Raw genomic sequence first — 11532 nt, forward strand, 5'->3', positions numbered from 1 at the left:
CAACCCAACCTGCCCCAAACCACACTTTACATACTTCCCAGCTAGGAGGTGTCTCTATATGCTTGAATCCATAGTTTGCTCCCAGACATGTTTAAGCAAATCAGCCCTAAAACCAGAAAGTCAAGTACTGCAATTCCAGTTTTCTATTCATAGAATCATAGAATGGTTTGGGTTGGGAGGAACCTTAGAGTTCATCTCATTCTACCCCCTGCCACGGGCAGGGACACCTTCCACTATCCCAGGGTGTTCCAAGCCCCGTCCAACCTGGCCTTGGACACTTCCAGGGATCCAGGGGCAGCCACAGCTTCTCTGGGCACCCTGTGCCAGGGCCTCCCCATCCTCACAGGATGAATTTCTGTATTTCTCCTCTCCTCAGTTTGTGATTTCTTGCTTTCAGCATCTATTTAGTCTCTTTTTTAGCCATCAAGTACAAACAAGCACAGACCAGTTGAAGGAATCTCTTTTTGTAAATGAACCCTCAGTGTGGTGTGTGCTGGCACTGAGAAGGTGGCACAATGACACAACTAAAGTGCCCCACAAAATACCAGCTTAGAAGTATCCTGGTAGGACACCAAACCGATGAGGAAAACTTGCAAATGGTTGACTGAGCTCTGAAACACAGACTCCTGTTAAATCCTGCACTGTTAAGTGCTCATGATCAAGGTGCTCAGGCTTGTCTTTAATGGCAGAAATGGAGTTCTCAGCTCTGTCATTCTCAGACTTCTCATCTGTGCATATCAAACTAAGAATTAGTACAGATGAAAAACTTATTCCTGTCTCATACCAAACTTTAATACCCAACCATGTTCAAGTATATCAGAGAGCAACTTTTAAACTCATCAGAATTACGAGGTTCAGTGCCTGACCTGACAGTGATTGGGGCATCCCCGCTCCTGTTCGTGTAATTTACTACAGCATTGAAGGACTGGTTGACCCACTGCCAGAAAAGCACTGCTGGTGTCGTTCTTGAAAAGAGAAACAATTGTAATTGTTATTATTAAACTCACAGTTGAACCAACAGCACAAAAAAATGATGACAAATCAAGAAAAGCCACAGAAAGCAGTAACCATGCAGAGGTTCTTGCTTAGTTGAATGAAACAATACAGTCAGTGAGATACTGACTTGACAATAAGAGCTCTTCTAGAAGAATTTAAAAATCACCTAGTTTTGAATCTGAATAATAATGCAAAGAAAAGGCAGAGAGCTCCTCTAGGTGTTATAGATGATAACAGAAGGAGCAGTTAACAGGAGGCAGTGCTTGGGAGTGGGCAGCTGTGCTGAGGGTTTGATTCATATTCTTGAGTGCAATTTAAAGCACACCCACGTTTATATGCACGTTTATATGTCCATGTTTATATGCACAACCCAAAACTGGGGTGTGTGTCAGGAGTTTGTGAAACCTCAGCATCCAAATGGCTGCTGCTGTTTCCTCTGAGCTCCCACCAGTTCCTGCAAGCTGTGTCAAAAAGTGTTTCTAATACTGAGCTGCTAAAAGAGCACACTGGCTCTGCTTCAGTGGGCTTCACTGTCCTGGAGATTCCAGAACCACTGAGGAAATGCAGGGATTGCAGGGGAGTTGGAGAAACTCCACAACCGATGGATTGAAGCATTCCAAAGACTCACAGGGCCGACAAACATCCTGCATGCCTGTAAGGTTAGCAGTTCCCAGGGATCTCCTCTTTGTCCTCCACAGACGGGATTCTGGAACATTTCCCAGTTTGAGGGAAAGTGGGATGGTGAGGGAGAGGGGCTAAGGGCTTATCTCAAAACTACTTTTAGAGGGAACCATTAACCAGTGTAAGGGAATGTGGAGAAAGAAAAAGCAGCAAATTTCACATTTATAAGTATTCGTAATAAATCTTTTGACAATAACATTGATTTTCACTTCTCTAATTAGCAGGCAAATGTTTTATGTGCTATATTGCCACCACTCACCTGTAAAAGGTCATCATACAGCCTGTGATAGTCATGTTCATGGGGACCTGGGCAGACATGCGGCCAATCACGAACATCTTCTCCCCAGTGTCTGGGTGAAAGGCTGAATCATAGATGTATTTTGCTCTCCACAACTCATCTTCTGTCAAGCCAGGTGCCACAATACCTTGTCTTGGGACAGGTTAAGAAAGAGGACAACAGCAAAAAACACAAATGTTATAAAATGCTGCAAATTCCTGGGAGAAATGCGGCATCAGAGGATTTGGGGGTGTTCACCGTAAGTTAATCGAGACTCTCAGATAATCTGGAGAGATTCTTCAGCTTTTAAATGGATTGGTGAGACAAAAAGAATTGGAACTCCCAGCAGTGGTTATGTTGGCCGAGTCTGTTTACTCAAACCTGCACTAGGTTTTAGAGCTAAAATGTAGAGCCAAAAATGGTTAGTGTGAAACTTTGAAAATTCACTTTGAGAGAATTTAAGAAACCAATTGCTCCAAATGCCACACCTAAGAGGAAGTTTTAAGCTTTGTTGTTATACTATTTTCAGAATTAGACACTTCTGCATTTCAGGACACTTAACAGGGGCATAACTTCCCCATCCATTAGTAAATTTGATTTAAAAAAAAAAAGGGTTTCAATCTCTGAAGAATAAGAAGTGGTGCAATGAATACAATGATTTAAATATTTCCTTTTAAATACATCACCTTGTACTAATCATTGACATGGACTTTTTTGGGGTCAGCAGTAGAAGTAGGCAATATCATACCTGTAATCATGCACAATTTTTCTTGCATTTTCCAGTTTGGCATCAGATAACAAAATATTCCTGGGGTCTGTTACAGTGAAGAAGTGAGTGGCTCGTCCAACAAAAGTGCTTTGATCCCATCGGGGCTCCTTGATATTAATATTTAATGGTATATCTGCTGACATCTTCAAAAGCTCTGCCAAGAAAACATCAACATTTGCAATTCAGAATTCCACTCATTTCCTAAAGTATCTATAACCTGCAAGATGAAAAGTGGCTACACTTAGAGTAAAAAACCCAGAGAACAAACACCAAAGAATTTGCAGAACTGAGGTTTAAAGGGGCACGTCTACAGAAATGCTTCTGTGTCTCATGCCCCCAAACATTTATACAGTATTTATTACATTTGTACAAATACCTGAGAATGAGGCAGATGCAAAGGAAGCACATAAACTTGTTAATAAACAAACATGCTAAACAACAATGTACTGATCAGAAAGTGCTTTATTTCAGTGATGAATTACTGTTTGTTGAAAATAATGCATTGAAGGGAAGGAGAAATCAACTATTTCAAGAGATGCCTGAAGTGCTATAAAGTGCACTGACAGATGAAATATTTAATAAAATCCAATTAACTCTTCTGGCATAGCAAAACAAACCAAAAATTAGGAACACGAACCCACCAATTTGTTTTAATAAATGTTGTTTCTCTAAATCCTTGTTTTAACAAAACAGAGATTATGTAATGCAACAATCTGCCACATTATGAACACATGACCAGATCTAATGACACTTCAAAGATGGTTAAAGAACTACAATGAAGGACACTGAACTAACAGAGTTGTGCATTCAGCATAAAGCCCAGGAAAGTAAAAATTACTTCAGGATGATTAAGTTTACTTCAACATCTAATGAAAGAACAGTCCCTCCATAGCAGAAGCTATATGAATTTTAACTTCCTTAAGAGAAATTTCTGCAACATATTCAACAACCAGTGAAAAAAAATCCTCCTCCAAATAATGCTTGTTCAAATGGCAGCAGGAAATTGGATCTATATGAATACATTTTAATATATTTATCTATTTATAAATAAAGATCCAATTTTAGATGATCTTTAAGGTCCCTTCCAAGCCAAACCATTCTGTGATTCTAAGATAGCAGAAGGCTAATAAATCTGGTACAGTAGGAGAAACTAGCCTTTTCCCCCTTCTTCCACTCACATTTTCCTCACTGTTAAGTTCATTATTGTACAGCACTATTTATTAGTAGGATTATTTTCATGTGTACATCTCTCAACCAGGCAGGCTGCAGGATGAATACAGATCATGGAAATGAAAAAAGACTCAGGACAGATTTGGAGAACAGATTTCTCATGCACAGCATCTCAACAGGAGATGCTCCTTAGATTTCATTTCCTTTTCTTAGTACTTTACCATTGAAAACACCCTCCTGTGAACAGCACTGTGTTGTGAATTAATAGTCCATCTTCTGGTCTAAAATGGGAACTGCTGGTTTTGCAAAGCCCTATGAAGGCAAGTGCACTCATTTATTCAAACCCTCTTTTCCACCAAAATAAATATACAAATCAGGACATTAGGACTGGTAACTTGTTCTGTGACTGCTTCCCTTACTTGTAGGAAAGCTCAAGTGTAAATGTTTTTATAATTAAATTATCCGTTTCATCAAGAAAGATTAAAGCTACTTACTAGGATAGCTTATGATAATCTGGTTAAAGCTGTCTAATGAATGCTGAATGAAGCAGTGCATCCATAGAAGCTTTTTTCTTTCTTTTCATTCTGGTCAGTTCTTTCTTTTCACTCTGATTAGCATACACACTACTCGGTTGTGTCTGAATTCCCTTTATTTACTTCTGATACCTCTGTCCACAAACACAAGTCCCTCAGTGGTAAGAAATCTAAACACTAAGGATCTCCCTTCACTGCATATGGTTCATGGTTCAATTCAGGATTGTTTCAGTCTGAAACAATCAGAAAAAGTGGATGTACAGTACACAGAAGATTAAACACATTCACATCCTGTCTCTTTCCCCTCCCCACTTCATCTACTCTGTATCTGCTCTGATGTTCCTTGACCCAGGTGTGCTGATGGAATTCACTGCCTTGGCAGGAAACTAATGCAGCAGAAAGATTGTACTGGGGGTAAATAAACCCCTGCACCTGCTGGAGAGCAGCTCTGGGAACCCTGCTGGACAATGAGCTGTCCATGACCAGCAGCGTGTCCTGGGGACCAAGAATGCCAATGGGGTGCATTGGGAAGAGCATTTCCAGCAGGTCACTGAGTGATCCTGCCCCTGTGCCCAGCCCTGGGGGCACCTCTGGGGTGCCGTGCCCAGCTCTGGCTCCTCAGCCCAGCAGGGCCAGGGAGCTCCTGGAGCGGGGCCGGGGGAGGCTGCGCAGCTGAGGAAGGGCCTGGAGCAGCTCCGTGCCCAGCACAGGCTGATGCAGGGAGGGCTCAGGGCAGGGCCCGGGCTCTGCTCCGGGGCCCGGCAGCGGCCCCAGAGCCACGGGCAGGGCCTGAGTGCAGCAATTGCCCTGCACAGGAGGCAGAACTGCTGCCCTGGCTGTGACTGGGCTCTGGAACAGATTTCCCAGAGTGTTTCCATGCCTTTCTCCCTGCTCTTATCCATGCTAGCCAGGCAGCTACCACAGACAGGTCAGCACAGGCTTTGGTCTCTCTTTCTCCTTGTAAATCTACGAAATAGGGTTATTGCTGCTGCAGCAGCAAAAAGCAACCTAGCAGGAAAATGGAAAACATCCATTAATTCATGTGCTACAACTAAAACTCAGGCTTGAAATCACTCTGTTTAGGAAGATGGAACAGAGAACGTGGACTTTACTACTACTAATCCTAATAAAGGACATACAGCCTTCAATCCTGCCTAGGATGGGGGTGGGACAGCTGCCCACCCTGCAAAAGGCTAAATCTCCTGTAAAAAGGGGTTTACATTTTAGGCCGCAGCTATTTAAGTACACAAACCCATTTTCTTTTTTCCATGATGTGGCTGACTTGCACTTTTAGCAGGTAAGTAGGAACAATGCTGCTCTAAAGAGCTTAAACCAGACAGACCACCAATGCCCACAGATAAAGGGCAGATGTCACACATACAAGCGAGCGTAAAAAAGTTCAGAATAATATGATTTGGAGACACATAAAACTTGCAGTGAAGTAAAAAAGGTGGCTGAGTTTGCCAGTCATGGGACTCTGAATCACAGACCTGTTACAACAGTGCCTAAGAGAACCAGGCAATTTCTGTCTTGAAAACTCAAAAAGTTTTCCAGCAAAATATTTTTACAACAAAGGCCCCACTTCTTGTTTTAAAGGAACTGTATGATGCTACTCATGACTAATCAGACCCCATTAGTAAATGCTGAAAAGGGAAATAAATCCCATAAAGCAAAACCATAAGCTCATAAAACACTGATATACTTCAAAGGGATCCTCCTACAAAACAAAATGTCCAACTATAAAGTGGTGACTGCACAAAAATAGTTTCATCAATGTATTGTCTAACAGCCATAGAGTCATCACCATAAAGTCTATGGCTTTTTTTAAATTTAATTTTTTATTTTAACAGTGAGACCACAAAACTGCAAGAAATAGGTGCAACACCCTCAATTTAAGTTGCTGCAACACTATTTTTACCTACCTGTCACCTTAATTTTCAGATATCATTTCAGAGGGGCGCTGCTGTTTGCACAATCCATTCAAATACTCATAATAAAAGCACTGTAATAAAACTACTAAAGATTTAATTATTATTTTAACTACAATGCTTTGTCAAGGGTGGAACTCCACTACCTTCAGTGATATAATTTTCCACCTGTACTAAGTGTGCCCAAGATTTAAGTTCTCATTATCCGTAATTGAATTGAGTACAGAAAAAATAAAGGACATTAGGGTTAAATCAAATTTAAGTAAATCCATCTGAACCTTGAGATTAGTAGAAAGTTTGCAAGGAAGCTAGAAAGCAAAAGCACAATAAAGATAAAGACAAAGATAAAACTGTTTGCTTTGTTACAGTCAACTAATGAAGGCAAACTACCTAACCTTTAATTATTTAAAGTGCCTATATATAAACACCTGAATTTATTGTTTCCACCCGCTGCTGTCCGGTAAGTACCAACTTATCCTGAAATAGGATAAAACTTTCAATCAACAGCACCTTGAATTTTAAGGTGGAAGCAGCAAAATTGCCCAAGCAATTGCTCTTCTCCACGAACGAAGCCATTAACAGAGGATTTGGGAAACAAAATGAATTTTACAAACACATCAGTTTTTGGAATAATCCATATAGAAATGTCAGTTTGAGGTTATGTTCACACAGGAGGATCAGTAGTACTGGAAAGGATAAAAAATGACATCGTAACGCAGTCAAACAATTAACAACTCTCACGGAAAACATGCAGTAAGGGAGAAAATGATCCGTATTTTCACTACGTCACGTAACAGATCAATTAGAAAGGTATTTAATAGAACCACTTGTACCTGGAAACCCTGCAGCTGTTTTCCCCAGCAAATTAAATCAGCAATACAGGACGGACTATGCTCTCTGGCACATTCATATCACTAAACCTTTCAGTTTCCAAACTAGAGCAGCTGTATCCAAACTGCCCATGGAGAAGAGCAGCTGAATCCTGCCTCGTGCTGCTGGATTGTCTGGCTGAGCATCAGCTGTCCCGGGCAAACCCGGGCCCTGCCGTGCTCCAGTGACTGAACAATAATGGGGGGTGGCATTCCCGTGACCAGGGGCATTTTTTGGCACTGTTTGTCTCCCCAGCACTGATAGAGGTTTGATTATCCATGTGTGGCTCCTCCTATGGACCAAGTTTTCAGTCATAACTGAGGGTGAGTTCATAAAGTTTTTCCTCAACACGACTGTATTTTCCTCCAGTGAGGAAAAGCTGAGAGAATTGGGATTGTTCAGCCTGGAGAAGGGAAACTTTGGGGTGACCTCACTGTGGCCTTCCAGTATCTGAAGGGAGCTCACAGGAAAAATGGAGAGAGATTGTTTACAAGGACCTGGAGTGACAGGACAAGGGGGAATGGCTTCAAACTGAAACAGAGTAGGGTTACACTGGATATCAGGAAAAAATCCTTCCCTATGAGGGTGGTGAGGCCCAGCACAGGTTGCCCAGAGAAGCTGTGGCTGCCCCATCCCTGAAGGGTCCAAAGCCAGGTTGGACGGGGCTTGGAGTACCCTTGTTTAGTGGAAGGTGTCCCTGCCCATGGCAAATTTCTTGCCCTCTCTGATCAGATGGAATCATCCGCCAGTCCATGCTCTAAAGTTTAATATTAATATTAACTGGAGGGAATAAAAAGCTTAAGAATAAGTGAGAGTGGCCTCTCTTAACATAATAATTACATACAAAACCTGCACAAAGTCTGATCAACAGTTTTAGTACAAAGGCTACGCTTAGATTTTCCACAGAACCAGCAATAGCAGAAGACTTTAAACCTTGTTTAAAGGTTAACAACAGCAGTTGCAGCAATTATACAAAATGCAGATTCAGGAGTTATCAGGAGTTCAACTCTCTGCTGTTCCTTTACAAAGTTCATCTTTTAAACATCACATTGAAGGTCATGCAACCACTTTTCAAACCAAAGCAACAGCTAGAAGAGTAGCAATGACTATTTAATTTATTTCAGACAGTAACAAACCACTCAATTTTGAGCAGATATTTCATCTTTTTTTTTAAACTGTGTTGCATGACTGAATTATCCAGATGGGCAAATGATCTGGGAAAATCTGGGCAATTTAAACTCATGCAGTAGTGCACAAATGATGAAATGCAGCTTTGCCACCTTCCTTGGAACCATTTCTATTTTCTTATGTTACTGACACCTTGTGTTTTAACCCAAGCCTCGAAAAACTGCACTCCACAATTAAGAATTTTCATCAGTTTCTTTACAGTATCAGCTAAAACTGGGACTAGAGTGACAGAAAAGGAAATTTCATGATGAGGTAACTGCGAACCCAGGGAGAAGTCTAAGGAGAATTCTACATCCAAAAGTAGAGCAGATATAATTGTGATAATGCTCACTGTGACATTTGACTTCTTGGTGCCCAACGCCCAAACTGCAACCTGCAACCTTCTGTTACAAAGCATGGGATTTGCTCGGTAATTCAGCTTAAAATAGAATTCCAACCAGCCTGCACAAATGCTGAAAGGTATAACTTTTGTGGTGTCCTTTACCAGGACTTAGACCCATAAGTTCTGGTGATGTAAAGGTGCTCAGGACGGATAATGATTCACAAAATCTTCTAGAGGCAACTAAGAATTCTTTTTTTAAAAAACAACAGTGAGGCTTCTCCCCGAAAACCCACTAAAAATAGAAGGTAACAGCAGAACCTCTTTCTTCACAGAATCCTTTAGGATTCTTTAGAATAGGAATAGTTCAAAAGGTAGAGCCAGGTGCTGCTGATGTTTCATGTGCAGACTCACTGGGAGAGACAAAAGTAAGATTTGACACACTTAGGCCCCTGCATCTCCATTCTTTAAAGCAGTCCCTTAACAACCTGATGTCCAGGATGTCCAGTCCCTTAACTGTCCTGATGGCAGTGCCTTGCTCTGGGAAATGAGATGCAGCCTGGAAAATCTTGAGGTTGAGAAAAGTACCTGCTGCGATAAAATGGGGAGAACAACTTCTCTTCTTCCATCTCTTTATAAACCAAAGTGCCCATGGCTGCTTGTTTTTGCAGAGCTGAGTTCTTCTGAAACATTTCCCATGCCACTTTCATAGAGAAATACTCAGGGGTCCTGCTAGGCCTCTTTATTCCTCAAGGAACACATTGTTCCTTTTTTGGGGCTCCTTTGTCTGAACAAACTCAAGATTTTTCTTTTCCAATGCCCAATTTTCCACAATGCCCACCCAAAGAGCTGCTATGCTGGCTTAGGAGAAAAGACAGGAAATAAACCACACTCTGATTAGGAAAAAATGACCTGTTCTACTTTAAAACTGCAACACATTGGCAAAGCAACAGCAGAAAGGCAAATCCATGTTTTAATTGCTCTGGCAAAGAAAAGAACACAAGGCCTTCTCCAGGGATGCCAGTCATGGCAGTTAATTAGTTCAAATGGGAAGAACTAATAGACTTTTAGGGGAAAAAAGCACTTTTGTGTGGTGGCAAAAGAGCACATGTGAGACTTACCAGGGTCTGTAAGCAATGGTATTCCTCTATTTGCACTGCATTTGCTGCCACAGTTTGAAATAAGCAGCACAGCTGATGACTGGGAGTCTGATGCAATGTACTTACACCAAATGTTACAGCCACTTGCCAAGTTTTTCTTTCCCAAAGCAAACTGGTGTTCTACCAGTAAAACGCCTACTTAAATCGCCAGGAGGGAAAAAAAATCTTTGTCTGCACTATGATTTTTCCTACTGCAATCCTAAAAGGAATGCTGGAGAAGGCAAATCACGGCAACACTACAAGATACTTGGTTTTTCCTTTTTTTTTTTTGCTTATAAATGTACATCCCACTTGTAGCCTAGCAACAAAAGCAGCAGCCTGGGTGAGATGAGCCTGCTGCTGGGGCTCTCTCCTCAAAACAGGAGCCATCTTTGGCGTGTAACTTGACCAGAGATTTCATCATTCTGCATTAAAGCCAGCTCCAGATGTTAGAGGTCCCTGCAGCCAGCTCAGCTGTGTCAGCTTTGCTTTGCCACTTCCTCTCCCATTGCACGAGACACGTCCAGAGACGCCGCACGTGTTTGCCTCATCTCCACAGTAAGGAAAATAAACCTCCTTTGCTAACCAAGGTTAGTGCAACCTCTTATTTCAGTCCTGGTTGCTGCTAGCTTGTTTCTGCTCCTTGTGTTTTAACCCCCACCAATAAACTGCAGGAGGTTTGTCTCTACCCCAGGTATATTCAGAGCCTTCTTCTGTAGTTTTTCACTATTTCATGTATCTTTTTCCATACAGTGATATTTTAATTGCACATTGGTACAAAGCTAATCTTCACCCCACCCACCATTATAAAACAATAAATTATTTATAATCCAATAAATTAAAAAAAAATTATTAATACTCATAATTAAAATTCTGTCTCTGGCTACTAGGTGTCTGACCTTGGAGTTATTTGGCGTGTTCCTTGCCTGGAAAGGATGATCCTGCAGCAGGGAGGCTTGTCTCTTGCAGGCCTGGAATCTGCGCCGCTGTCACGCAATGCCTGTGACACAAAGCCCCGCTCAGGGGACAGTGAGTGGTCAGGGGCAGCTTTTGGGAGTGGCTGGGGAAGCAGGGAAATGTGCAGGGAGGAGAGGGCTGTGGCAGCCCCCCAGCGCCGGCTGCCTGCACTGCCAGTGTCCAGCCCTGCTTCCACGGGGACAGGGGGACACATGGGGCTGGGAACCCGAGGAAGGGATGGGGTGACACATGGGGCTGGGAGCCTGGGGAGGTGACAGGGGGTGACACACAGAGCTAGGCCCCTATGGAGGGGATGGGTTGACACATGGGGCTGGACCCCCGTGGAGGGGATAGGGTGACAAACAGCTCAGGGCCTCTGCAGGGTAACAGAGGTGACACGCGGGGCTGGTCCCCTATGGAGGGGCCGGGCGGACATTCAGGGCTGGACCCTGTGGAGGGGCCTGGGGTGACAGATGGGGCTGGGTTCCTGTGGAGGGGAAAGAGGTGGCAGACGGGGCTGGACCCCTGTGAAGGCGAGAGGGATCACAAACAGATCAAGGCCTCTGCAGGGGTAACAGAGGTGAGAGATGGAGCTGGGCTTCTGCGGAGGGGCCGAGGTGACACGGGGGGCTGGTCCCGTGTAGAGGGGATGGAGCAACACGGGCGGCTGGGTCCCTGTGAAGGGGACTGAGGTGGCAGATGGAG

General features: G+C 43.0%; 1 protein-coding gene across 2 annotated transcripts in view; it reads right to left on the minus strand.

Moving 5' to 3' along the window:
* SFXN1 (sideroflexin 1) overlaps positions 1–11521 on the minus strand; it is a 21950-nt gene extending 10429 nt beyond the window's left edge. The window contains exons 1-4 of one of the 2 annotated variants that reach the window (XR_001859922.1): positions 10770–11521; positions 2703–2877; positions 1937–2107; positions 867–965 (exon numbers count right to left, since the gene is read on the minus strand). Coding sequence is in view for 1 of the 2 variants with exons in the window: in XM_008628989.2 (XP_008627211.1) it covers positions 867–965; positions 1937–2107; positions 2703–2866 (434 nt within the window). In the remaining variant the exon portion in view is untranslated. The remainder of the gene's footprint in view (positions 1–866; positions 966–1936; positions 2108–2702; positions 2878–10769) is intronic. The other variant, XM_008628989.2, reaches the window with a different exon arrangement.
* Between the last annotated feature and the right edge of the window lie 11 nt (positions 11522–11532).

Source organism: Corvus brachyrhynchos, unplaced genomic scaffold (assembly GCF_000691975.1).
Source record: "Corvus brachyrhynchos isolate BGI_N302 unplaced genomic scaffold, ASM69197v1 scaffold21, whole genome shotgun sequence".
Taxonomy (NCBI): domain Eukaryota; kingdom Metazoa; phylum Chordata; class Aves; order Passeriformes; family Corvidae; genus Corvus; species Corvus brachyrhynchos.